At 45.1% G+C, this 25719-nt stretch overlaps 2 protein-coding genes and 1 long non-coding RNA gene across 6 annotated transcripts; 2 read left to right on the forward strand and 1 right to left on the reverse strand.

The window, feature by feature from the left end:
- The first annotated feature begins 76 nt into the window (after nucleotides 1-76).
- coro6 (coronin 6) lies at nucleotides 77-10483 on the forward strand. Of its 3 annotated transcripts, none has more exons than XM_061701944.1 (11): nucleotides 78-695; nucleotides 4509-4708; nucleotides 6029-6151; nucleotides 6812-6941; nucleotides 7013-7191; nucleotides 7279-7398; nucleotides 7623-7727; nucleotides 7799-7944; nucleotides 8050-8107; nucleotides 8193-8420; nucleotides 8793-8913. In XM_061701944.1, exons 2-11 carry the CDS (start codon nucleotides 4511-4513, stop codon nucleotides 8829-8831), a joined length of 1326 nt encoding a protein of 441 aa, XP_061557928.1. In that variant the 5' UTR covers nucleotides 78-695; nucleotides 4509-4510; the 3' UTR covers nucleotides 8832-8913. The 3 variants fall into 3 exon arrangements, with proteins under 3 accessions (XP_061557930.1, XP_061557928.1, XP_061557927.1); XM_061701943.1 differs by having other exon boundaries at nucleotides 79-695; nucleotides 8789-10483; XM_061701946.1 differs by lacking the exon at nucleotides 7623-7727 and having other exon boundaries at nucleotides 77-695; nucleotides 8789-10483.
- LOC133415684 (von Willebrand factor A domain-containing protein 7-like) lies at nucleotides 9342-17611 on the reverse strand. 2 transcript variants are annotated; one of them, XM_061701941.1, is made up of 15 exons: nucleotides 17227-17611; nucleotides 16639-16911; nucleotides 15133-15226; nucleotides 14920-15054; nucleotides 13679-13865; nucleotides 13417-13592; nucleotides 13215-13327; nucleotides 12336-12452; nucleotides 12045-12251; nucleotides 11821-11962; nucleotides 11168-11320; nucleotides 10995-11084; nucleotides 10649-10917; nucleotides 10249-10545; nucleotides 9342-10180 (listed from the first exon to the last, which is right to left on the reverse strand). In XM_061701941.1, exons 1-15 carry the CDS (start codon nucleotides 17440-17442, stop codon nucleotides 9785-9787), a joined length of 2865 nt encoding a protein of 954 aa, XP_061557925.1. In that variant the 5' UTR covers nucleotides 17443-17611; the 3' UTR covers nucleotides 9342-9784. The 2 variants fall into 2 exon arrangements, with proteins under 2 accessions (XP_061557925.1, XP_061557926.1); XM_061701942.1 differs by lacking the exons at nucleotides 10995-11084; nucleotides 11168-11320.
- On the forward strand, nucleotides 17062-21557 carry LOC133415686 (uncharacterized). Its single transcript, XR_009770162.1, has 3 exons — nucleotides 17062-18467; nucleotides 19537-19683; nucleotides 19815-21557. It is a non-coding gene; the product is annotated as an uncharacterized LOC133415686 (long non-coding RNA).
- Nucleotides 21558-25719: the final 4162 nt, after the last annotated feature.

Below are 25719 nucleotides of genomic sequence, written 5' to 3' on the forward strand. Positions count from 1 at the left end.
GTGCAATTTTATTTTTAAGAAGGTGCAGTACAAGTTGGGGCAGCTGGTTATGAGCAGTGTTTTGAAACCGAAATGGTTGTAGTCACTGACCGTCGTCACTTTCCCAAATGCATTTGATCGCACAAGAAGGCTGGACTAACTGCTACATAGGGGGCACTTTTGTCTTTTTTCCAAAAATGGTCAAATATTGAAGTTTGACTACAGAAATTCATGCTCATTTTCAAAATCTATAATGTAGTTATAATGACTAACGTAACAAAGTGATTGTTTTAAAATATTAAATGAATACAGTATTAAACTATGTTATTTTTATGCTTGGTGGGCAGTTTGTGACCTGCTTACTCGGCCCGCCCCTGCACTAGAAGCTTCCAGCTGATCATCATCATCATCATCATCAGCTGGACCCGAGTGGGGCCCTCTCACCGCCTTCACGACGAGAAGCACCCGCCTGCTGGTCAACGGACAGTGACGCGTCCCATTTCCCCGAACACAAGGAGCAGCTTCCAAAATAGACGGTGACCCAACCCACCCCCTCATCACCCACCCACCCAGTCCAGCCGTCGTCCTCTGCCCGCCTCTTCTGTCGTTGTGTGGGGAGGACACACGCAGTCGCCTCAGCGGGCCCGCACTAGAACCAGAACCACAAGCAACATCTCCGGTCCGGTCAGGGTACAGGGGTCTCCCCAAAACCTGAGGTGAGCTTTCTTTGTGGCCCACCTTTGCCTGCTGGTGTATGCTTGTGTTTCTTGCAGCCGGCTCACAAATTTGGGGAGAAAGGTATACTTTAAGGAGCAAAACTGAATGTTGACGACATGTAGTGAGGAAGGTCTTGCACTGATGCCCCCCTACCCCTCCCTCGGTAGAACGTACACTCATGTTGTGCGCCGACTTGACCGCAGCACAATGCACTGGCTCGGTCCCGGGACTATTTAGGACTAGCGAGATGGGGTTGCGGGGGCCTATGCACTTGCATGTCTAAATTAGGAAGGAAGCACTCGCTCACACGGGGAGGGGGAGGAGCAACTAACATTACTAACATTACTAACATTACCTGAGGCTTTTCCTTTAACATTCCTATTTTTTAGGAATATAAAGTAACTGTAAATCAGTTTGTGTGTCCCAAAGTGGACGAATGATAGTCAAATACTGTATCACGTTTCACTCCCGGTCAAAACAAAGAGCAGGAAGTAGTTGCATGAAAGACGTTGTTTCACTTCAATCATCAATCACCTAACTGATCTCATTAACAGTTGGTGAGTGAAGATGCCGTGCTGAATGTTGCATGAGATAAAGGCTTGACCTCTGTGCACTGCTAGACATAATCCAAGTTTTTGTGGAAAGGGATTGTTATCCTATCATAGTAAAACGTCTTTACGACGGTTTCATCAGTTTGTTTTAATTCAAATGAGAGACTTCACGTGTGTGTGTGTGTCCGTGCACTTGTGTTGAGGTCAATGTGAGCTAGTGACAATCGTCTATTAATATCTCAGTTTATATCAGGCTCTGATATAGACCATCTTCTCTTTTTTGGGAAGAGTTATACCCTTAGTTCGTGGGACAATGTACTGGACATACACGACAGACAGGTCATAAAAACCCACAAAAGACACACACACATAACAAGTGCAGGACATACAGTGGACTAACAATGTTGGGGACAAAAAAAGGAAAGGCACAGGACGTATGCGAGGACAGACATTGCACAAACGTGTCGTAAGTAAGCATGAGAACCACACACCGGGACCAACAAAAGACATCTAGATAAAAAAAGCGGGTGACTTTCATGACAGACATGCTATATACTCTGGTGCCTTGAGATAAGAGTGACCTTACTTACGGGTTTTTCGAGATATGAGACATCGTTCACACTTTTTTTCCTTGACTTGCGAGTTTTTCCAAAAGGAGACTTCAAGCTGTTTATCACTGCCAGTTGAGATTTAGTGTCAAACTAAACAAAATAATAAAAACACATTTGAAACAAGCACATAAACCAACTACTAACTAAAAAAACTAAGAAAACTAAATATTACAACAGTTTACAGGGTTACTTGAAAGTATTTACTAAACTCTTCGTTTGTGTATCCATGAGTGTATTATACTGCCCCCTGGTGACCATGGTAGACACACCAGAAGGAGCCACAATGAATTAATCATGATGCGCAAACGGGTAAATTCTTTAAATTCTATTCGTTTTTTTTGTTAACTTATGTTTTTTTTATGAAGAACAATATTATATATGGCTATTTTTGATACAAGAAACCTACAAATTTCTTCATTGGGTTTTTCAGGGCGAGTGGAACGGGTTACAGGTCATTTTCTTCATTTGGAATGGAGAAAGATGGTGTGAGATGAGTGTTTTGAGTAAGAGTGTAGGCACAGAACAAATTAAACTCGTATCTCAAGGCACCACTGTACGCATGACGAGACAACAGAAGGAGTTGATGTAACTCGTTTGTCCAGTGTATGTCCTTTTGTTTTCCATCTTTACAGTGGGTACGGAAAGTTTTCAGACTCCTTTAAATCTTTCACTCTTTGTTATATTGCAGCCATTTGTTAAAAGCATTTAATTTCATTATTTTCCTCATTAATGTACACACAGAACCCCATATTGACAGAAAAAAATGTAATTGTTGAGATTTTTGCTGATTTATTAAAAAAGAAAAACTGAACTATCACACAGCCATAAGTATTCAAACCCTTTGCTGTGACACTCCTATATTTAACTCGGGCGCTGTCCATTTCTTCTGATCATCCTTAAAATGGTTCTACACCTTCATTGGAGTCCAGCTGTGTTTGATTATACTGATTGGACTAGATTAGGAAAGCCACACACCTGTCTGTAAAAGACCTTACAGCACACAGTGCATGTCACAGCAAATGAGAATCATGAGGTCAGAGAAACTGCCTGAAGAGCTCAGAGACAGAATTGTGCCAAGGCACAGATCTGGCCAAGTTTACAAGAAACATTCTGACGCACTTAAGGTTCCCAAGAGCACCGTGGCCTCCATAATCCTGAAATGGAAGACGTTTGGGACGATCAGAGCCCTTCCTAGAGCTGGCCGTCCGGCCAAACTGAGCGATAGGGGGAGAAGAGCCTTGGTCAGAGAGCTAAAGAAGAACCCAAAGATCAGTGCGGCTGAGCTCCAGAGATGCAGTCGGGAGATGGAAGAAAGTTCTAGAAAGTCAACCATCACTGCAGCCCTCCAACAGTCGGGGCTTTATGGCAGAGTGGCCCGACAGAAGCCTCTCCTCAGTGTGAGACACATGAAAGCCCGCATGGAGTTTGCTAACAAACACCTGAAGGACTCCAAGATGGGGAGAAATAAGATTCTCTGGTCTGATGAGACCAAGATAGAAATTGTTGGCCTTAATTCCTCAGTGGCATGTGTGGAGAAAACCAGGCACTGCTCATCACTTGTCCAATACAGTCCCAACAGTGAAGCGTGGTGGTGGCAGCATCATGCTGTGGGGGTGTTTTTCAGCTGCAGGGACAGGGAGACTGGTTGCAATGGAAGAAAATATGAATGCGGCCAAGTACAGGGATACACTGGACCAAAACCTTCTCTAGAGTGCTCAGAACCTCAGACTGGGGCAAAGGTTCACCTTCAAAAAAGACAATGACCCTAAGCACACATAACATACAGGAGGAGTAGCTTCAGAACAACTCCATGACGGTTTTTGAATAGCCCAGCCAGAGCCCTGACTTAAACCCAATTGAGCATCTCTGGAAAGACCTGAACATGGCTGCCCACCAACGTTCACCACCGAACCTGACAGAATTGCAGAGGATCCCCAAATCCAGGTGTTGCATCATTCCCAAAAAGACTCATGGCTGTATTAGCTCAAAATGGTCCTTCTAATAAATACTGAGCAAAGGGTCTGAATATTTATGGCTGTGTGATATTTCAGTTTTTTTGTTTTAATAAATCTGCCAAAATGTCAACAATTCTGTTTTTTTTTCTGTCGATATGGGGTGCTGTGTGTACATTAGTGTGGGGGGGGGGAAATGAACTTAAATGATTTTAGCAAATGGCACCAATATAAAAAAGTGACAATTTGAAGGGGTCTGAATACTTTCCGTACCCAATGTACTTATGAATGGTGACAGGTGGAAATACAGGTGAATTGCACCTTCTGCCATCTAGTGAATGGGCATTTCACTGTTCTGCCGATGCATTTGGTTGCTGGTATTGTTAGAAAACCAAAGAGAGTAAATATAGGACCATTTAAATAAAAAATTCCTCACTTCTCACGGCACACCCGATGAGCACTCATGGCACACTGTTCTGCAGCACAGTGGGTGGTAATCACATTCTTTGTTTGTCTGTGTGCTTGTACATTAACTCATGACCTTTGCAATGAATCAAGCAGTTTTTGTTATTGAACAGAAGAAAGTGTCATAAAAGCTTGTGGAAGATCCTCAATACGTGCACACATCCCGATGTGGTGATGAACTTGTGCTTAATGAACTTTTGAATGCTGTTCTTTCTCCATGACCCCACCTGCAGCCATGAGTCGCAGCATCGTGCGGCAGAGTAAGTTCCGCCATGTCTTCGGCCAGTCTGTCAAGGCCGAGCAGAGCTACGATGACATCCGCGTCTCTAAGGTGACGTGGGACAGTTCCTTCTGCGCCGTCAACCCCAAGTTCCTGGCCGTTATCGTGGAGTCAAGCGGGGGTGGAGCGTTCCTTGTCATTCCCCTCGCAAAGGTCAGTACGTGGGATGGCCCGGCTGGTAGAGTTTGAGAGAGCCTCTCAACCCCAGCCACAGCTCCCCGTGAGCAGGTCACAGTCTCCTCGAGACCACCAGTTGATTTGAAGCTGAATGAATGAGCTGTTACTTTCCTATAGTGACCTCATCTACAGCATACACATGCACACCATTATACACTTCCTTTTTTTCTATTTATTTTCAGGTGTCATTCTGACAGATGTGAGGCCATCAGCATTTGACAATTTTAGGCTTTGTAGTTTTTATAAGCATATCATTCTCTTGCCCACACTGTAGCTGATCAGTTGACATTGGAACAGTGTTGCTTAATTGGCATCTGGCAACAATTTTTTTCTCTCCCCGACTGCAGTTCTGCACCACTTTGAGAAGCTTTATGGCTGTCACTCTGCTCCAACGTGTAGTGCAATTAATCCTATCCATGGCAACTTTCTCAAAGCAGGATATGTTCTTGACAAACCGACAAGGTCGTTGGGCATCGTAATCTTCCACCTAAAGTCTCTGAACAACCTGAAGTCAGTACGGGTAAAGCTTTATTGCTCTTTGAAGATCTGCTGAATCAAGCTTTTTTTGATGCCGAGTTCCAGTCTCTGGATGGCCCTCCAGAGGGACTTTCCCTCGCTGTGCGCAAACGCCTGCTCTTGGAGTTCAGTGTTTTAATTAGTGACGGTAGTAATCATCAGGCCTTTCATTGCGCGATTTGTCAAGAACGGATCCTTTAAACTTGCTATGGATAGCTGCAATTATACTATGCGTTGGAACAGTGTGACGGCCATAAAGCTTCTCAAACTGGCACTGAAATACAGTCGAGTAAAGAAAAACTTCTTGCCAGGTGCCAATTAAGCAACAGTGTTCCAATGTCAATTTGCCTGCAATGGGCAAGGGAATGACATACAGTACTAAGAAAAAGTGCAAAGTCTGAGCAGTCAAAGATAGCTCCCAATGACAGCAAGACACACAAAGGCTAACACTTGTAATGGCTCCTATACGTGACTAAAATCGGGACTTGTTTCAGCCTATTAATACTGGCCATGCCACCTCCACCCCCAGGAGGTTTCCACCACCTCTGCACCCTCATGGCACACATGGAAAAAGTCCCCTTTCAACGCCTCACCACTTGTCTATAAATACTATTCTCGTGTTTGTGTGTGTGTGTGTGTGTTAGTAATGTTGATCCACGTTCACAGTATACAAAAGTGGTATAACGGGGGACAGACACCATAGAAATGAAGGACACCCGATCTGGAATGAGGACTCTTGACCTTGATGGAGGTCTGCTGAGGTTGTCTTGTATTCTGCAGATGGGTCGCGTGGACAAGAACTACCCTCTGGTCATCGGACACTCTGGACCCGTTCTCGATATCGACTGGTGTCCCCATGACGATAACATGTTGGCCAGTGGCTCAGAGGACTGCACCGCCATGGTAACCAACATGCACGCACACACTCGCATGAATATCTACTGAGAGCCAAGATATATATCCAAAATTCTGCATTCTGCAAAGATGGGAAAATTGATAGACCTGCTGTTTTTGTGTAACATCTAAATGTTTTTGTCATGGTTACTATGTCAACCTACTGTATTTGTTTGTTACACAGAGAGGTGCGTATGGGACAATTTGCTTTCCATAAAAACATGGCAAGAATTTGTGCGTGGCTGAATTAATGTCTCTGATGGCAACAGCTGATTGTGTGTGTGTGTGTGTGTGTGTGTGTGTGTGTGTGTATGTTTGTAGAGTTGCAGCTGTCCAATCTTGGCAGCTACAGAGAGAAAACCAGTGTGATGTCATTCTGTTTCATCTGTTTGTGTGCGTGTGTGTGTGTGTGTGTTTGTGTGTGCACGCACGCATGTAATTTAGAAGAGCTTTTATTCATTCATTCATTCATTTTCCGTACCGCTAATCCTCACTAGGCGTTCTTGTGCCTATCCCAGTTGACTGTGGGTGAAAGGCGGGGTACACCCTGAACTGGTGGCCTTTATGTAGCTAAGAAATGTGAACATAAGTTATGTAAAATGCATGGATGGATGGAATTGGAATGTGACTATATTGTATTTATTTTCCACAATTGTGCCATCCATCTAGGTGTGGCAGATTCCCGATCACTCGCTGGTGCGCCCCCTCACTGACCCTGTTGTCGTACTGGAGGGTCACTCTAAGCGCGTTGGCATTGTCAGCTGGCACCCGACCACACGCAACATACTACTCACTGCGGGTACAACACACACACACACACACACAAGATCATTCATACGGAATTGAGTCAATACGCCCTTCTTTTTGCAGCCAGTGACAACCTGATAATCGTCTGGAATGTGGGAACGGGGGAGCCGCTTATCTCCATGGACGACCACCCTGACCTCATCTACAGCATCAGCTGGAACAGGAACGGAAGCCTGTTCTGCACCACCTGCAAGGACCGCCGCCTGCGCGTATGTGACCCCCGCAAGGCCGACGTGGTGGCGGTGAGTGGCGGCCGCTGGGAATGGTCCAAGTTGAGGGAGAAGGGCCGTTATTAGCGTGACCCATGTGCACAACCGCGTGACCCACAGGAACGCTTGGCTCCTCATGAGGGCATCCGACCCATGAGGGCCATCTTCACTAGAGACGGGAACATCTTCACCACAGGATTTACCAGGATGAGCCAGAGGGAGCTCGGACTCTGGGACCCGGTATGTGGCAAATGAATATATGAAATGGTATATATGCAGATGTAAACTGTGCATGAATTAATTGATACTATGCATGTTTTAGAAGTGAATGTGAACAGTAGCAAGAATAGTCAAGTGTTGTACGTTTAAAAAAAAAAGATATTAAAGGTGTGGAATTAAATATTTAGTCTATGGAATTCCAAATGAAATCTACACCAGTGAAATTAACTATTCATCTTCCTCAGACCAATTTTGAGGAGCCGATCGCACTGTTAGAGTTGGACACGAGTAATGGCGTCCTGTTACCGTATTACGACCCAGACGCCAATATGGTGTACTTGTGCGGCAAGGTAACGTCTCTGTTTCCACAACATGCACATTAACTGAGTTGATTAATTGCATTGTCTGTGTGTGTTCGCAGGGAGACAGCAGCATCCGTTACTTTGAGATCACAGAGGAACCGCCCTACGTGCACTACCTCAACACCTTCAGCAGCAAAGAGCCGCAGCGGGGGATGGGCTTCATGCCCAAGAGGGGTGTGGATGTCAGCAAGTGTGAGATCGCCAGGTGAGCCCATACGACGAGCAAAATGTTGACACGTGTGGAGGTCGAAAAAAACTGCAGATTTTGAGCATAAGTAGTCTGAGTTGTCTGCTTTGTGTTTGCCTGAAGGTTGTACAAGCTACATGACAAGAAGTGTGAGCCCATCACAATGACTGTGCCTAGAAAAGTAAGTCCTGCCAGACCTGATCCAGCTTCACGCATACTCTGAGTTGCGGTAAAACTTGATGACTTCATCAAATGTCGCTGCGCAGTCGGACCTCTTCCAGGACGACCTGTATCCGGACACGGCCGGCCCGGAGCCCGCCATGGAACCCGAGGAGTGGTTGGAGGGGCGCGACCAAGACCCCGTGCTGGTGTCCATGAAGGAGGGCTACGTGCCACCAAAGAGTCGGGAGCTCAAAGTGTCCAGGAAGAACCTGCTGGACTCCAGGCCCGTCCCCCGCCGCAGCATGTCCACGTGCGATGCCGCCAGACTGCCGGTCAGTCCTTCGTCGCACGTGCGCGTTGAGTACCGTTTTCAGTATATAAGAACAAGCAGAATAAAATGAATGAATGTCTCATCAATGCTACGTTTTGCTATGTCACGGGTGCCACAGTAACAAGTGTCACAATAGTACTTGTTTCACATTTTCACTTTCTCTTCACTTTGCACTAAGTATCTGGCCTTGAACTTTGACTTTTGTAACTTGCTTTCTGTCACTATCCTTCTCTCTTTGTCTCCCTGTGTCCTTTTCCCCTGTATCCTACCTTCCCCGTTTCATCTCCTATGTTTCCACCTCTCCGACGTACACATCTCGTTTGTCTCCTGGCAACCTTGTCTCCCCTGTCCTGGCCTTTTCTCGTGCAGCCAGAGCTGCTTGAGAGACTGCTGGAGGAGATCCAGCACTTGAAGGCGACAGTGTCGTCTCAGGAGAAGAGAATCTGTGACTTGGAGAACAAACTGTCCCAGTATGCCAACGGGATGGCCTGACTGATTACACTCATGCGGGGCCCCCTCCGGGAGCGGTTGTAAAGTGCTATGCAAAGCTGCAGTGGTGCCGCAGCACAGTGCTCTGAGGTAGCGCCGTGCTGGAACATAATCCACATTGCAGTGAGACTGTGGACTTAACAGACCTTTAACCCCAGAGTCAAACTCTACTTAGTGTTTTTCTTCCAAATAGGGACAAGGGCTGAAGGTTTGAGGGACACGCTAAGCTGACAAAGTCAATGAAAAAGGGATGAACAACTTCCTGCTTGGAAAGTACAGCAGTGAATACGTTTGAAAAAGTAACAACCCCTTAATTTTCTACATCAGCTCATCTCACAGTCCTTCATGACGACATGTAAATAGACACAAAGGAGAGAAAACGCATTCAACTTGTAGCAAAATGTTAAGTCCTGTAAAAGATTTGACACATGACAACAGAATAAAGTGTTTTTTATATTTGTGTTCATTCATCTGCTGCAACAATCTCAACATTTTCCTCCTATAGGTTCTTCATAAATTGAAATGTGGCTTCAGTGGTCAGCAGATACTTTTTCACAGATTAGTTTCATGGAATCAGCAGCATATGATGATTGGAAAAAATTATCATTTCATAAGGTCAGTTAAAACCAATCCTTCAAGTACTTACCGTGTATATATTAAACTTATGCGTCTATGGAAAGGGCATTAATTTTGGGGTACAAAAGCAGTTTTCCTCTTTTTTCCATATTTTAAAATGCTTGCTTAGCATTGTAAGCATTTGAAGTTGTAGCATTGTATATTGGCCACCAGAGAAAGATAAACCCCAAAGAGCACACCTCAGCACTATCAAATCATTAGCCCCAATTATAAAGCTCGCAACAGTTCTTCGATTGGACTTTACCACACGTTAAGGCTCAGCATGACTCCGAGTGCCAGGGTGAGCACAGCATAGCTGAGGGGTGTTTGGGTGAGTGAAGAGGCCACACCCCCTGAGGTGGTGTTGAAGGCGTTGAAGGCGCACGTGCCCACATTGCCCACGCGGTCCACCACCAGCAGCTCCACATCAGGCGAGTCACACGATGCGTTGTAGGTCGCCAGAATGACATTGGCGTCATCAGGTGCCGGTCTGATGTTCAGCTTTCCGTTGCCTTGCGTGAGGCTGACCCGCTCCACACCAGTCCCTTCAGTGCCGTCGCTCACGCGCAGCCACAACTCCCACGAGGTTGTGTTGCAGTTGTGTACGCAGTTGACGATGCACAGCACCTCACACACGGGAGCTGTGAAGTCCATCACCTGCAAGGAGACAGGAAGTGCTAAGACTATGTTTTGCCAGGTGGAATGAGACCGGCAGGGTTACCAACTGGATTTAAAACGGAGATCCTGAGGACAATGTAATTAATGTCCAGGTCTCCGGTGTCTTCTGCCTCTATGACGAGGGTGACCGTGGTGCCCGACGGTGTGTCGAGGGGCACAGAGAGTGTCACTGTGCCGTTGGCAGTCACTCCTGGCTCCACCAGGAGAGTGCTAGGAGCACTGACTGTGTAGAGAGGGTTGTTGGTGGTGCCCCGGATTGAGACATTCCCTCCAGTTCCCTCGGTGTTCACAGAAAAAGGCACCGACAACACCATCCCTGGCATGAGGTTGCGATCTTCTTCAGCCTATACATGGACGCCATCAGCCATTGTGGTGTCTTACACACCAAACATGTTGTTGGTTGATGTGCTGGTACACTGCTGGCACCCTACTGCGCTGGACACTCACCTGAATGGTTAGCTTTGATGCCTGGAAGCTGGTTGACGACTGCCGTTGGAAAGAAATGGATTCTCCACTCGTGGTGTTTACATTGCCCTTCACACGCACCACAAAGGGAACAGACGGAATCGTGTCGAACCGAACCAGGAAGTTGCGACGCCCCTGCGGCTCCACGACCCCCTGAACCTCTACCAAACTCGCCGACTCAACCAGAGTGACTTCCGTCACAGTAGCCGTGTCGCTGCCCGTTAGCGTCACCACCAGGCTACCATTGGTGCCTTCAAAGAAAAGGAGACTTCATTACGAAGGCTTGTTGATGTGGATGACATTATCGTGGAAGAGGAAGTTCCCTTACTGGCTGTGGGACGTGTGTCAAGAACATCAAATGTGTTCTTTGAGGGTATATACTCCACAAAGTCAAACAGGAAGTCAAGGGGATTCTGATCTTCAAAGTAAAATAGTTTGACAAACTACAAATACACATTTTCTTTTTGGTCTTAAGATTATTTCTATTGGCAGAGCGCTCACTTGTGGCCTTCAGCGTGTATGGATTTGTTGCCTCTATTTGCACTTTCCAAGTTCCCACTTCTGTTTTTAGCTCCAAAGTTTGGAAGTTTCCCACCGATTGCGAGGACGAGATCAATCGGTCCGCGCCCATGCCACCGACTGTCACATTAATGCCTGTGAAGACAGGAAGTGCATCCATCCATCCATTTTTCTGAGCCTCTTCTCCTCACGCGGGTCGCGGGCGTGCTGGAGCCTATCCCAGCTATCATCAGGCAGGAGGCGGGGTACACCCTGAACCGGTTGCCAGCCAATCGCAGAGCACATAGAAACAATCAACCATTCGCACTCACATTCACACCTCCGGGCAATTTAGAGTCTCCAATTCATGCGTGTTTTTGGGATATGGGAGGAAACCGGAGTGCCCGGAGGAAAGCCACGCAGGCACGGCGAGAACATGCAAACTCCACACAGGCGGGGCCGGGGATTGAACTGTTAAACTGGTTGAACCAGTCGGGCACTGTGCCACCACAGGAAGTGCAACACTTACAAATGAAGACATTGTCAATATGACTGCCGTCAAGAGCTTCCTCAAGGGCTTTCAATGTGACACCATTCAAACATCTAAGAAAAAGAATCAGTCAACCATTATTGTGTGTTTTGAATTTGTGTTTCACCTTCAGGGTTGCCGAGTACGATGCGAGTAGGATTTCCTGTAATGAGAAGTCGGACATTGTTCGTGGTCTGGTCAACGTTAAATGTGAATGTTTCAAAATCTGTTTCCTGTGTTGGAGTCACGGATGCCTGCACAAGTGTCACCTAAAAGAAGCAATCAACCACTCAGAGCTTGACACATGTTGAACATCTTGCAACAAAGTCAAAGACATCTTGCTGGCTCTACCACAGAGGAGTTGGACATCTGCCCGATGATGCTGGTGGCTTCCAAGAGTTTGTCATTTTCCACTTCTATCACCAGACCTCCCGCGGCCTGGGCCATGTCTCGGTACAGCTGAACATCAGATGGTGAAATCCTTTTGTGCTGCTGCAGGTCACCATTTGAACGCCGACGCCGTCTGTTATCCCCTGTTCCTGTGATCAGGAAGTACACCTGGATGGAGAAACACCTCTTTGACGTTAGATATGGTTCGTCAGGAGCTTAAAACAACACAAAGTGAGACCACGTGGCACTTACCACAGATTGAGTCCGCTCAATGAGAACAATTACAGTGGACTTCAGCTGTTGGTCTTTGGCGGGTGCATCTGTGAAGAGGAAGATGTCCGAGCTCTGTGGAGCATTCGACAGCACCAACTTGACATGAAAAAGAAGAATAAGAATTAGAATCTAAATTGTCATTGCAAAGGGTACAAGTACAAAAGTGTGGAGTTGGTCACTCGTGATTTTGTTAATCACTATTGTCAGACTTTGGAAGGAAGTCTTTAAGAGTTTGGTGTAGAACGGGTTTGCTAGAGTGACTAGAAAAGAAGAAAACATTTTCTTCTGTACCTACGAGCTTCACCACATTGACTCTCCATCTAAAAAGCTTAACATTCTCACAGCTACTCGCTGTTCAGACTCCTTCCCTGTGGAGCTGTTTTCCACATCAGATTTGGGGGTCAGACACCTTAATATTTAAGAACCTGGCGCGGTTTTCTTCTCCCCTGTAATAAACTTTCAGAAAGTAGCTAGTCATTGTAGCTTTAGGGTTTAAATGTCACTTGGGAGACACCATCAAAGCTATATACTGAGTCCTGAAAAAGGTATAATAGGCTGATTGGAATGCAATAATGACGGCTATGGAATATGTACAATCTTGAGGAACAGATGGACTCCTAATGTATGTCTGTTTCTTGACTGTGCGGTTGTCCCATTCACATGACAATTCTGTTATATAACAGTATATGGTACAGTTAACCACTTTTGGTACAACTCCCATGTACATTGTTTTGTCCCTAGCCAAGTGGTTCAAGTCTTGCTTGCGTATGAGGTGTCTTCTTGTCAGAGGAGCATTTCTGCTTCATTGCATCTTGTTTCTCTTTGAGAAGTGAAGAACATTCATTTAAGTGATTGTACCTGCAGCCCTGAGAGACTCAACTCTCTTTCGTCTCCTCCACCGCTTGCTGACAGATCATCAATATTGTTCTTGAAGACTTCTGGATCGCTCGTCCTAATCAGCGGCCCGAATTCTGAATGAAACATGGTGATCTTATCTTGTTGTCTGTTAGTGTTGAGAACGAACAATCATCTGCTCCCAGTCTCCATCCAAAGTCCCTACCTGGATCGTTGAATTGCACGAGAATGTAGGACGAAGGTTCATTAAGAGTTCCCACTTGGCTGTCTATGAAGGAGGATGTGGCACTCTGCACGGCCGCAATATCGTCGCTCATACTCTGTGTGGTGTCAATCACGAAGCAGAGGGCTTTCCCGGATCCTCTGGAGATGCCCAACATCCTGATTAAGGAGATAAAAGCTTAACACTGCACTAAAAAGTGTGAGTGTGCCTGTGCATGTGTGTTTCTGTGCTCAGGGCAGCATACTGGAGGAATGGCGCATCTCCTGTGGCCTGGCGAATGTTCTCCAGGATCTCACTAGTTGCCGATACCGCCAGATTGGCTGCCACTGTGTGGAGGAAGCCGTGTTCTGAATCAAACATGTCTTTGTTGATCCCACCAGTGGGCTCAATCCTGCTGGTCAGGTCCAAGGCTCCTCCATGGCTGCACTTTCCTGTGCAACAAATACATTGTTTACCTTCAACCCATTTAGAACATCCAATGTCAGGAAGTGCACAAGAATGACCCTGACGAAAATGTCAAGTATGAGCAGGAAAACCCATCTTGGAATTACAGCATGCAGAAAGATGTGTTCAATTGTCATAAGAAATAGTTGACCTATGGTGCAAAAGTTTTTGCTTCAAAATAAAATGATGTAACTTTGCTTGGGGATATTTTAATGCTGTTGAAAAAAGTTATGGGTCATGTATGAGTAACAGCAGGAAGCTTTTGTTCTTCCAAACAGAATGCCACAAGCCTTTAAAGGGAAATTTTAGTCCCCCTCCCACCAAAGAGTGATCCACTGTGGCAACCTTCTGTTGGGGGCTCAAGTACAGTGTTGGGGCAGGCAATACCACCTTCACACAGCAGTCAATTCCCATCAGGGTCTGCAGGGAACTACTGCTTTTCCATTTACAAGTTATGGAACGGCCTGGCCCCGCTCTGCCCCAGCCTCGCTCGGCCTGGCCCGGCCTCGTTTGCTTTTCCATTGCAACAGGCACCAATCAAAATTGTGAGGGATTGGGCCGGGCGGTTCGCTAAAACCAGAAATGTTTTTTTCTCTTTGAGGGAAAGCTTTTCTGCATTTTGATTGGCCGTAAGCTGAGACGTTACGATGGCAATTCAAATTTTGAATCACGACAAAACCAGTGGCAGACTGATCGGCCACTAATGAAAAGAGTCGCTAGACCACGCGCATTGTGTGATAGTTCAGTCGGGTTTGGCTGTGTCGCTCGGTTCGCGGCAGCCTTTAGACGCCATGATTGTGAAAGTAACAAGTTGGCCAATCAGGTGACTGTGATATCACGACCTTCCTCGGCCTGTGTTTTCGAACCAGGTCGGAGGAGGTTCTGAAGAACTGTGCCATTGTGACCGCACGGCCTCCAAAAAGTGCAATGGAAAAGCAACCACACATGGCGGAACCAGGGTGGTTGGGGGTTGAGCCGGTACAATGGAAAAGGGGCATATTTGTGGATGTGGTCCATCATGTAACTGAAGGCCTCAGTTACCGCTGGGCTTGGTGGACACCACTGGAATGATTCCAAAATATCCCGAGGTCAGTATCTGCTCCTGGATGATGTCCTCTAGGATGTTGTTGCTGCAGTCGTCTCCATCACAGCTGCGACAGGTTGCCCTGCTCTCATCTGCCGGAATGGAAATTTTTACAATTCCTCGTGGGACATGATCCGCGGTTCTTTGGGTTATCTTCTCATCTTGCTTACCCGCTATGTTGCCGATGCTGGTGTCTGATCTGATAAGGTTGGAATTTGGAAATTCATTGCCGTTCTCCACCCAGTTGCTATGGCTGTAAAAATCCTTCAGGTTCGAGACAAAAAATGTTTCTTTGACGGTTCTTCAAATCCAATCAAATCAAAGCTTATTAACTTTTCATGCAATGATATGCATCTCAAAGAGCTTTAACCCTGCATCAGACTACCAGACAAATTTAGTCTTTCCCGATTGCTCTGTCAGACTACTGCCATGAAATCTTGCTGTATCTCGGTCAAACAGTGGGAACACTACACATGTATTCCGATAACACCGCATCCGTCTTTTACGATCACGGGGCTTTATCTTGCCAAATCAAACCCTGTCGGAGAGGTGGAACCAGAAAAGGTGTGACCGGTCAACGTGACCAGATACACTTGTTACTATGGTGATGACAACAACTGTGCTGCACCAAAGTATTATTGTGTTAGGTGAAAAAAAGAACAAAATAAGGAACAATGTGTGGTGGTCATCACTGGTGCGCGGGAGAGGATGTTCATATTAAAAGTATGTGACCATTCCTGAAGCGGTCCTTAAATGATGTGGTAAAATAAATTTATAAATTTTAAATTTTAATAACGGCATGCAAGTATGATGACAACAGCAAGCATGGGAGGTGCTAACCCTCACAATATGCAACCCTATTGGTGGATGTCGAGGTGTGCTTTCGGAGAGTTGTCGTTGATATGTCACACTACACGGAAGATATCCCAAAAAAATCAAACCTGCTAGACTTTTCTTTTACGTGTCGTAGGTCTATCGTAGGTCCAAATCCTTGGTCGTGGATAAAGTCACACTACAATAAATTTTGTCATTCCTGACAAAATATGTCAGGCCCATCTAGGAAATCACCTGTGATAGCTAATCGAGCCAATATCGGGACTAAAATCCTGTAGTCTGATCTAGGCATTACATAATTAAAATCAACCCCCTCCCACCCTACACCCACACAGATACACATGCACACGTACAGTTAAAAAAGTCATGACCCATGGCTGGGCACAGAGAAACTAAGTGACAAATGCCATCTCAGGGAGCCGTCTGCACTGAGAGCAGACAGCAGATTGCGGCTACAGAGTACTGGCATGGAGCCGTAGTGCAGTGGCATAGGGAGAGGCACAAATGGCGACTGACCACGGCTGCGCTCAATTACAGCTCACAGTGCAAAGGGCTCCCTCTGAGGAAACACTGAAAGATACTAAAAGTAATCATCACCCTATAAAAAAAACATCTGTCTAAAACCTAGCTTTTAGTCAAAAACTAAGATTGTTGGAAATAGTATTAAAACATTGAAAATATACAAATTTTGACAGGATAAAAGTGTTCAAAGTATGATGAAACAAAAATTAAATAGTTAAAAGCCAGGTTAAAAAGGTCGGTCTTGAGCTGGGTCTAGAAAAAAAAAAAAAAAAAACCTCTAAAAATGCAGGCAGATTCTGAGAGTAGAAGGAGAGCAGAACCTGTAACGGATGTAGAATCTTTCCCAGGTTATCCTGAGCTGCTTCAAAGTTCTGCTGCCTGTTGTTGGCCTTGACAGTCTGCAGGCCAGTGGTGATGATGTTCCGACCACTGATGAACGACTCGTCATCAAAGTGGAAGCTGGCGTTCAGTGCTTGAAGGAGGTCCACGCGCACGTTCCGGAATATGATGGACGTGATGGCCTGCTGGAAGCGCTTCATGGAGTTTTCAGCCCTGCATGCAACGGCCACTCCTGTGATGGTGAATGGCTGTGACTACACACACACACAAAACACATGGGTTAATTCAGTTCTGATTCTATTGTATTTTTTTTCATCAAAAAGCGGGATGGTACACAACATCCGCCTCACAGTTAAGAAGTCGTGGGTTCAAATCCGGGGTCTTGCCTTACTGTGTGAAGTTTGCATGTTCGCCCCCTAATAGTGTGTTGGTATTAAGTGGTTGAAGTTAAGAAATGTGCCACGTATCCAGTGTCATCACACACCGGCTAAACACGTGTATATACACACACACACACACACATATCTAGTTTCTGTCTACAATAGAACTGAACTGAGAAGAAATCTCACAGGAAAGGTGAAGTCATTCCCCTGTGATTCGGCCAGTCCGCGGCACACCTGCACGGTGACATTCAAAATGGCTTCCTCTGTTATTTCTAGGTGACTCTGTGAATTTCCTGGCAGAATTCCAAATCCCTGAGCTCCAGTTTGAAGCAGCAGGACGCCCAAAATCACCAAAGCAGGTGACTTGTCCTTCCGGCCCAAAATCACCAAAGCAGGTGACATGTCTTTCTGGCCCAAACAGAAAAAGGTAAAAAGAAAAGCTGTGCTGTATTCATCTACAAGTCAGTGGTCCACTGTCACCTCAATTTTTTTTCTTCTTTCAATGAGTCAAAAGAGGAGTACACAAAAAGTGTGGCCGCTTATTGGCTCAGGTAAATGGTTTCTTGCAACACTGAGTAGTCTGTGGGAAAAGGCAAGGCCACACAGGACCAGTTCAACCTGTTGGCTGTGCTACGACATCAGATTATGGTGACGCTGATGAGCATTTTGTCCTCTGTTTGGTCACAGTCTTGGAATGGTATTTAGATCTGATAAATTAGGAACCTGATATCAGTGTGATAATTTTATACTTTTTGGGGTTAGGTTAGGTTGGTCCATCCCCCTGCGCCATCTCCCGTCTCCATTTCCCCATTCCTGGCGGCGTGCCTGCTGGCCCCGCCGGTCATAGTGGGCCACTTTCACTTTTCTAACCCTAACCCTCATCTGTGTTTTAATTTTCTTTTTTAATTCCAAATGAATTGTATAGAGTCGCCTTTGTTATTTATGTAATATTTTTTTCTTTTAGATGTGCTATTTATTAATAGGTATGAATTTGTAATGTATTTCTAATCATAACCAAAACCCACAAAAAAACAAAAAAATCCCCCAAAAATCTTTTTTTGTCGACCAAACGGTGTGCCTCGACAGCGTTTCAGCTCTAAGGAGCCTTCCTCAGGTCCTGGCACACCAAATTCAAAAAATAGAATGCACAATTAGGCGGTTTACTGTCCAAACATCCAAACCAAACTGAGTCAATAAAAACGTTCTTCCCTTTTATACCCACTGTTTTTTGTCCTATGTTTAAAAAGATCTTTTAAAAGAATAATATGTGCAAAGTGCTTGTGTGTGTTGTGCCACATGTGATTGTGTGTGCATCCAGGGGTTGGTGCGTCCCAGTAGTAAAAGGAGCATAAAGCTTAAGATCATGCCCAAGGTGAAGAGGGAGAAGGAAAAGCCCCACAAGCAGAAGTCAAACCGCTCGCTCTCAGGTTGGAACAGCCGATAAAACACACCCAAAGTCATCTAGCAGACAAATTGGAATTTGGACTGTTGTTTTGAGCAGGTTACTTTGCTTCCCTCTCGTGGCCCGGTGAGGTAAAATTTGCAGCTGCATGGCCAGCAACTTGAAGCTGCTTTCACACAGCATTCCTTTTCCCCCCTTTCCATATTGTCCACAAATGTATTCTCCTTTCCTTTTTGAGAGCCTCACCCACCGAAATAGCCTTTTTCCTGAGAACATGCGTGCTGGCACACTGCCGATGTAGGTTGCAACATTAACATAATTAGATGTCAGCGTGCCAGCTCCGATTGTTTTCAGCACAAAGTAGCATGCGTAGTGATTTAAAAAAAAAATGTATAAAATACTTTTTGGATTGAAAATGTCAGAGAGGTATACATGATAATTGGTCCTAAAGTTGTGGCCAGTTGTTAAAGATGTACATTTTTTTTAGAAGAACTTTTGTGAATCATTTTTGTGCGCACGTGTATATAGAGTACATATTGTGGGCATCGGGCCAAATTTGGTCCGTCTATCCATCCATTTTCAACACCGCTTATTCCCGGTAAAGGTCGCGGGGCGCTGCGCCGTAGCCTATCCCAGCTGATTTTTGGGCGAAAGGCGGACTACGCCCTGAACTGGTCGCCAGTCAGTCGCAGGGCACTTATAGACAGGGACAACCATTCGCACTCACATTCACACCGTCAGTGAGTGGGAACTGAACCCACGCTGCCCGCACCAAAGTCAGGCGAGTGTACCACTACACGATCAGTGACTTACCCAAATGTGTTAAATTTAATAGTTTTTCACCAATTGATACTGTTGTTCAGTCCACACGTGGGACTGTTATTCTTCCAAATGACTGAGCGTTGTAAATTGCTTGCTCTTTGATGATGCAGCGTTAATAAAGACGTAGTTATTTTGTTTTCCTGAAAAGTAATGGTTTTGGACATGCAAGTATTCCACCCAACGCCAATGATATCCAACCCACAGGATACAGCGTGGTTTTTGTACGAGCGCGCATTTGGAGTTTGTAATCGCTTGTGGTCGTGCCGCTTTAGGAAGACGGGATGTTAAGTGTACGACTCCTGAAGCAGAATCGCCAGGCATCTGATGATCTTTTCCGGCCCCTAACCTTGACCGCCGCGAGTCAGGAGATGCCGTCGTCTTATCTGGCGGCACCCGCTGTCCTGATTGTGGCGTAGGCGGTAAGGATTAGCTGTTTTGCGTTTCCTTACTGTGCATTTTTTTTCTCGAAGCGGTGTCACTCGCATCGCTCCTCCACTGGCCTGCTGTGCTAATGAAAGAGCCTACAATGATGTCATTTTGTCATAAACAGTGTCTACACGTTGCTTGCACGCAGCAGAGTACAGCCAACTTTTAGAAACGACACGACCGAAACCGCCTTCAGACTGAAATGAGACTTTTCGGGGACACCTTGTTTCTACATCATGCAACCTTCAATGACACCAGAAGCCGATGTGCAGAAATCTTGGATGTTGAACAGAAAAGAAAATCATTGAATGTATTTGTGTGTTGAGCTGTTAATAATACTACTGATAATAATACTGATAAGGATGTGCACATGCAAGGTGCTCAAGTGGTTTTGACTTTGTTTGGCTTCTCGTGACCTCAACTAAAGAGGTCATGGTGGTGGTTCATGATCAGCTGACTCTAGATGTAATGCACCAATGTGAATGTTTGCTTTGCCAGTAGTTCCCAATTGTTCTTATCGTCTTGCTCTCGTGGGTTTGCTGTCCAATCCCCCACCGCCCCAAGGTCCCCCCAACCATCCCCCCCGTGCGTTCATAAACACGATAGGATCAATCAAGAAATCAAGTTGGCCAAATGGGCAAATTCTTCGTTTGCATAAGCATGTTTAGTCTAAGCTGATGCTTGCTGTGAGGGGCATACTAAATGATAGCGCGTGCAGGAACATGCTCGTTTCCGCTCACGGTCGAGCATCGCCAAGCTCCACTGTCGTCGGGTGCTGTTTCCGCATCCAGTGTGCGCTGCTGCCTGTTTCCCTTCAAGGCTTTTGTGGTGTTGTGCCAAGTAGAGCGACACACTCCAGCGGTGTGTGCAATGTGGCGTTCATTTCAAGTTTACTGTGTCTGGGCTCGCACTTCACAGACTCCTTGATGGGGGAAATGTGCGTGTACACGCATTTAGGACAAATTAGGTTAGGTTAAGATTATGAATTTTTATTTGTGATGAACTATTAAATATGTAATGTAAAAATGCACGCCCATCGATGTGATCCATGGCTGTGGCGTTCCTGCTCCTGTGTCCACTGATGCGGTGGGCCGTGTTACCATGGTAACCACGTTATCCATTTGAAGCTTAAAGCCAAAGCTTAAGTAGACTCATGAATCACTTATTGATGAAGATAAAATGTTTGTGTACAATGTGTCACTTTTTGAAATTGTATCATCAACTTGTTCTGAACATATGAATGAAATGTGTATATGGGTTTTAAAAAGAAAGCTCATGCATATTTAATTGTATCAATGATTGTTTGAATGTAATTTAATGGGGTTAACAATGATTCCGCAATGCTGGGTGTTTGCACGAGTGTGTGTGTGTGTGTGTTGCCAGTTGTTCCGTCATGTAACAAAGATAAGCTTTGGAAATGAAAATGACTTGATGGTGTGATAAATGTGCGTCTGCTGCTGCTTCCAACGTGTCTTGACTTAAAAGTAAGTTTTATTAATACCTGCATGTAAGTTTGTTCGGTTTGTATGAAAATGCTTGCCGCCGCTTCTCCCTACATACATTGTGACCAACAAAGCTGACACAATATGAAGTTGTCATTTCTCTTAATTGTCCATCCATCCATTTTCTGAGCCGCTTCTCCTCACGGGGGTCGCGGGGGTGCTGGAGCCTATCCCAGCTGTCATCGGGCAGGAGGCGTGGTACACCCTGAACTGGTTGCCAGCCAATCGCAGGGCACATACAAACAAACAACCATTCACACTCACACCTACGGGCAATTTTATAGAGTCTCTCTTAATTATTGATTAATGAAATGTTTAGAGTGAGGAGCTATAAAGGTGTTCTGTCATAAACTGACTTTGGCTCTTTTCCCGACACAACTCTGCTTTCAGCCTGACTATTGCATGACAGGCGTGCGTGTCAAATGCCTCAGTGTGTTCTGTATGTTGTTTGTGAATCCATCCAGTAAGGAATAAACTGTATAGGAAAACTAAGTGATTCTTGCAGTGCATTGTGCAAATAAAGTGAAAAATACCTCCACTTGTAAATATAAAAGTAATGCACTTATACCCAAATTGTGGCCTCATGAGAATCAATGCAAACTAATTGAACAACTATGTAAAAATTGTACTACATTTATGGCAAAACCTGCAGAATCCAAACTTTTTGGGGAGTTTTTTTTTTCTAAATTTCTTTGAAAATATAACATTCGAATGAAAGACTTCCATTGTGTGTAGTGACCCTGAACCATTCAGTTATTTCAAAAATAAAAACTGTGATGCAAATGAAACATATTCAACAACATTTCCTACTAGTACTAGTACGAGTACAGCAGACTTCGGCATCACGTGAATGACTTCAATCAAGCACGAGAAATTGACATTTCTAGGTCATAATTAGGACTTGGTCATCTGATTGGTCGCATTTGGCACCAAAAGGTACGCACACAAAGCTGATTGGTTAATGCAAAACATCTATGATTGGTCAATGCAAAACATCTATTTCCGGTTTGGATCACTTAAACGGGTGAGGCGAGTGCCGATGCTTTCGCCTTCATTTGTTCCAGTCAAGGTAAGCACGCTGTTTCAAGTTCTCTAGCAATTACTGTTGTTTTTGCTGTGTATTGACTTATTTGAGCGTGTTTTGACATGTTTGACTCTGGCACGCACTCGTGGTGCGATAGCGTCTTGTGAGTGAATTGACATGCGTTAATTTGTGCTTATACAGTTGAGTGAGTAGCGCAAGGTTTGAACTTTACTCGACGGCCAGATGCATAATTGGCTTCGTGGCGTCGCTGCCTTGGGTTTTTACACTTTGCGTGAGTGGTGTGAAGGCATTTTGAGTGTTTTAGCAGTGTTGTAACGTACAATTGCCGTCGTCCTGGTGGCGGGACTGTTGCTTAAAAATGACGTCACCGCGGCAGCGCTGCTGCTCCGCGTTCGTCATTGTTTAGCGAAGTTTGAACTTTGTTCGACGCCCAAATGCATAAGTGGCTTCTGGCGTCGCTGGCTTGGGTTTGTACACTTTGCTTGAGTTGCGTGAAGGCGTTTTGAGTGTTTTATCGGTGTTATAACGTATAATTCCCGTCGTCCTCGTGGCGGGACTGTCGCTTAAACATGACGTCACCGCGGCAGCGCTGCTGCTCCGCGTTCGTCATTGTGTGTAGCAAAGTTTGAACTTTGCTCGACGCCCAAATGCATAATTGGCTTCGTGGCGTCGCTGGCTTGGATTTTGACACTTTGCGTGAGTGGTGTGAATGCGTTTTGAGCGGTTTTATCAGTGTTGTAATGCACAATGTCTGTCGTCCTCGTGGCTGCAGTGTCGCTTGGATACTGCTGCGACGTGGTCACCATTTTGTTGAGCAAAGTTTGAACTTTACTCGACGGCCAAATGAATAATTGACTTTGTGGCGTCGATGGCCTGGCGTTTTACCCTTTGCGTGTGTGGCGCAAAGCAGTTTTCGAGTGTTTACGTGGTGTTTAGCGAGCGGTGTTGTAATGCACAATTGGCATCGTACTCGTGGCGGGAGTGTCGCTTGAATATGACGTCGCCGCTGCTGCGACATGGTCGCCATTTTGTTGAGCGAAGTTTGAACTTTACTCGACGGCCAAATGAATAATGGACATGTCTTCGCTGGCTTGGCGTTTTACACTGCGTGTGTGGCGGGAAGCAGTTTGAGTGATTACGTGGTGTTGTAATGCACAATTTCCGTCGTTCTTGTGGCGGGAGTGTCGCTTGTATATGTCAACGCTGCTGCTTTTATTTTTTTGCTGTTTTGCAATGTACCTATAAATCACTGTATATCCAACCGAATGATGTACTAATTTGACATAACATTGGTTTTATTATAACATTTGATTATTTAGGTTTAATAGTATTTATATTGTTTTTATATATTTTTTAGTTGTTTTGGAGGTTAGGTTTGGGGAACTGAACACTTCCCCACCAGGAATTGGGGGCATTGCCCCCTCTTCCCGTAGGAAAGGATGGTGCACGGTCCATCCACCCATGGTTACGCCTCCCGTAACCCTGGTTCCAATCCCTGGGGTATGTGGTTAGGGTTAGGTGAGGGGAACCGAACCCTCCCTCTCCCAGGGTTAGGGGAATGAAACCGATCCCTCCCTCTCCCGGTGTTGGGGCGATAATCCCCACCCCGGGATCGGGAAGGAAGTGCACGGTCCATCCCCCCGCGCCCATACCCGTCCTCCCGCCGCCCCTGTTGCTGACGGTCCGTCCGGCCACGTCCTCCATAGCGGACCGTAGTCCACTGGCCATCCCAACCCATGTTTTGTTACTTAGGTTGTAATTATTTATTTATTTATTTATTTATTTGTATTTTTTAATTATGAGTTCGCCTTGGTTATATAAGTAAAGAATTCGCCTTGGTTATATAAGTAATGAATTGTTTGATTTGTTTTGTATTTATTAGCCAAGGTATCAATTTGTAATGTATTTTTATAATAATCAACCAAAAAACAATTGAAAAAACCAAAACAAAAAAAACAACCAAAAAAAAACCCCCCAAGAATTGTATCCCCGTGTGCCTGGACGACGTTTCGGCTCTTGTGAGCCTTCTTCAGGTCCCTGGCACACAGATTCCCCAAGCGCAGCTCTTTGTGTTGCCACTCCGGTGGTCAAATGCAAACTGAGGCTCTTCGTGTGCGCTGGCTTTTATATCCCTCATTTGCATAACTTTTTCTCCCAACCATGAACCGAATTTATTTTTCACCATTACCCTTAACCCTATAATCCCCCAATGAAATGTAGTTCTCATGAGTTTTGCCATTGTAAAACTGCACATATAATGCATTATAACTATATTAATTATTATTAAATGGATTTTAATCTTCATACCACCTTTGATATTTTTAACTTTTAATCTGAAGTTTGTTGAATGTAGGTTAGGTGAGGGGAACCGAACCCTCCCTCTCCCAGTATAGGGGAAATAATTCCCCTTCCGGGATCGGGGGGGAGATGCACGGTCCATCCCCCTACGCCATCTCCCGTCTCCATTTCCCCATTCCTGGCGGCGTGCCTGCTGGCCCCGCCGGTCATAGTGGACCACTTTCCACTCTCCACCAGTCATCCCTGTTCTTTTTTATATTTCAAAATGAATTGTATGGAGTCGCCTTTGTTATTTATGTAATATTTTGTATTTTAAATGTGCTATTTATTAACAGTTATTAATTTGTAATGTATCTCTAATTACAACAACAAAAAAACACAAAACAAAAAAACCCCAAAAAAAATTTCCAAAAAAAACAATTTTTGTCGACCAAACGGTGTGCCTCGACAACGTTTCGGCTCTAAGGAGCCTTCCTCAGGTCTTGGCACACTGAATTAAATAATTGCACTTGTACAAATAAGTATTGTTAACTGTCCAAACTCCCAAACCAAACTGAGTCAGTGCAAACGTTCTCCCCCTCTTTCTACTTGCTGTTTTTTGGCTTCTCAAAAAGAATATGTCCAAAGTAACACCCACTTTAAATTAACCCCATAATTGCCAATCCTTCTGTAAAATTGATATTCTGAATGCAAAAATCCCCAATGTAATTGAACCTTTGTATTGTAACTCGTTTTTATACCATTTTAATAATTGTGTAGTTTTTTCATAGTTTTATGCCGTTTTATACTTTTTAATGTATTTTCACAATTTTTCAACTCCTCTAGGTCCCCTCAACTTTCTGTGATGTAACCTTAAATAAACTTTGTTCCCCCTAGGGTTAAAGTTGGAAATGGGGATAGGGATAGGAATGAAGTGGTTGGGGTTTGAAGTGGTTAGGGTTTGAAGTGGTTGGGGTTTAAGATTAGGGTATGGGGTTAGGGTTAGGGTTAGTAGGGTTAGTTAGGGAAGGGAATCCGAGCCTCCCCCTCTGGGGACGCGAGCAGGTTAGGTTAGGGTTAGGGTTAGGTTAGGTTAGGGTTAGGGTTAGGGTTAGGGTTAGGGTTAGGGTTAGGGTTAGGGTTAGGGTTAGGGTTAGGGTTAGGGTTAGTTGGTTAGTTAGGTTAGGGTTAGGGTTAGGGTTAGG

The sequence above is a fragment of the Phycodurus eques genome, chromosome 17, assembly GCF_024500275.1.
Source record: "Phycodurus eques isolate BA_2022a chromosome 17, UOR_Pequ_1.1, whole genome shotgun sequence".
NCBI classification, from domain to species: domain Eukaryota; kingdom Metazoa; phylum Chordata; class Actinopteri; order Syngnathiformes; family Syngnathidae; genus Phycodurus; species Phycodurus eques.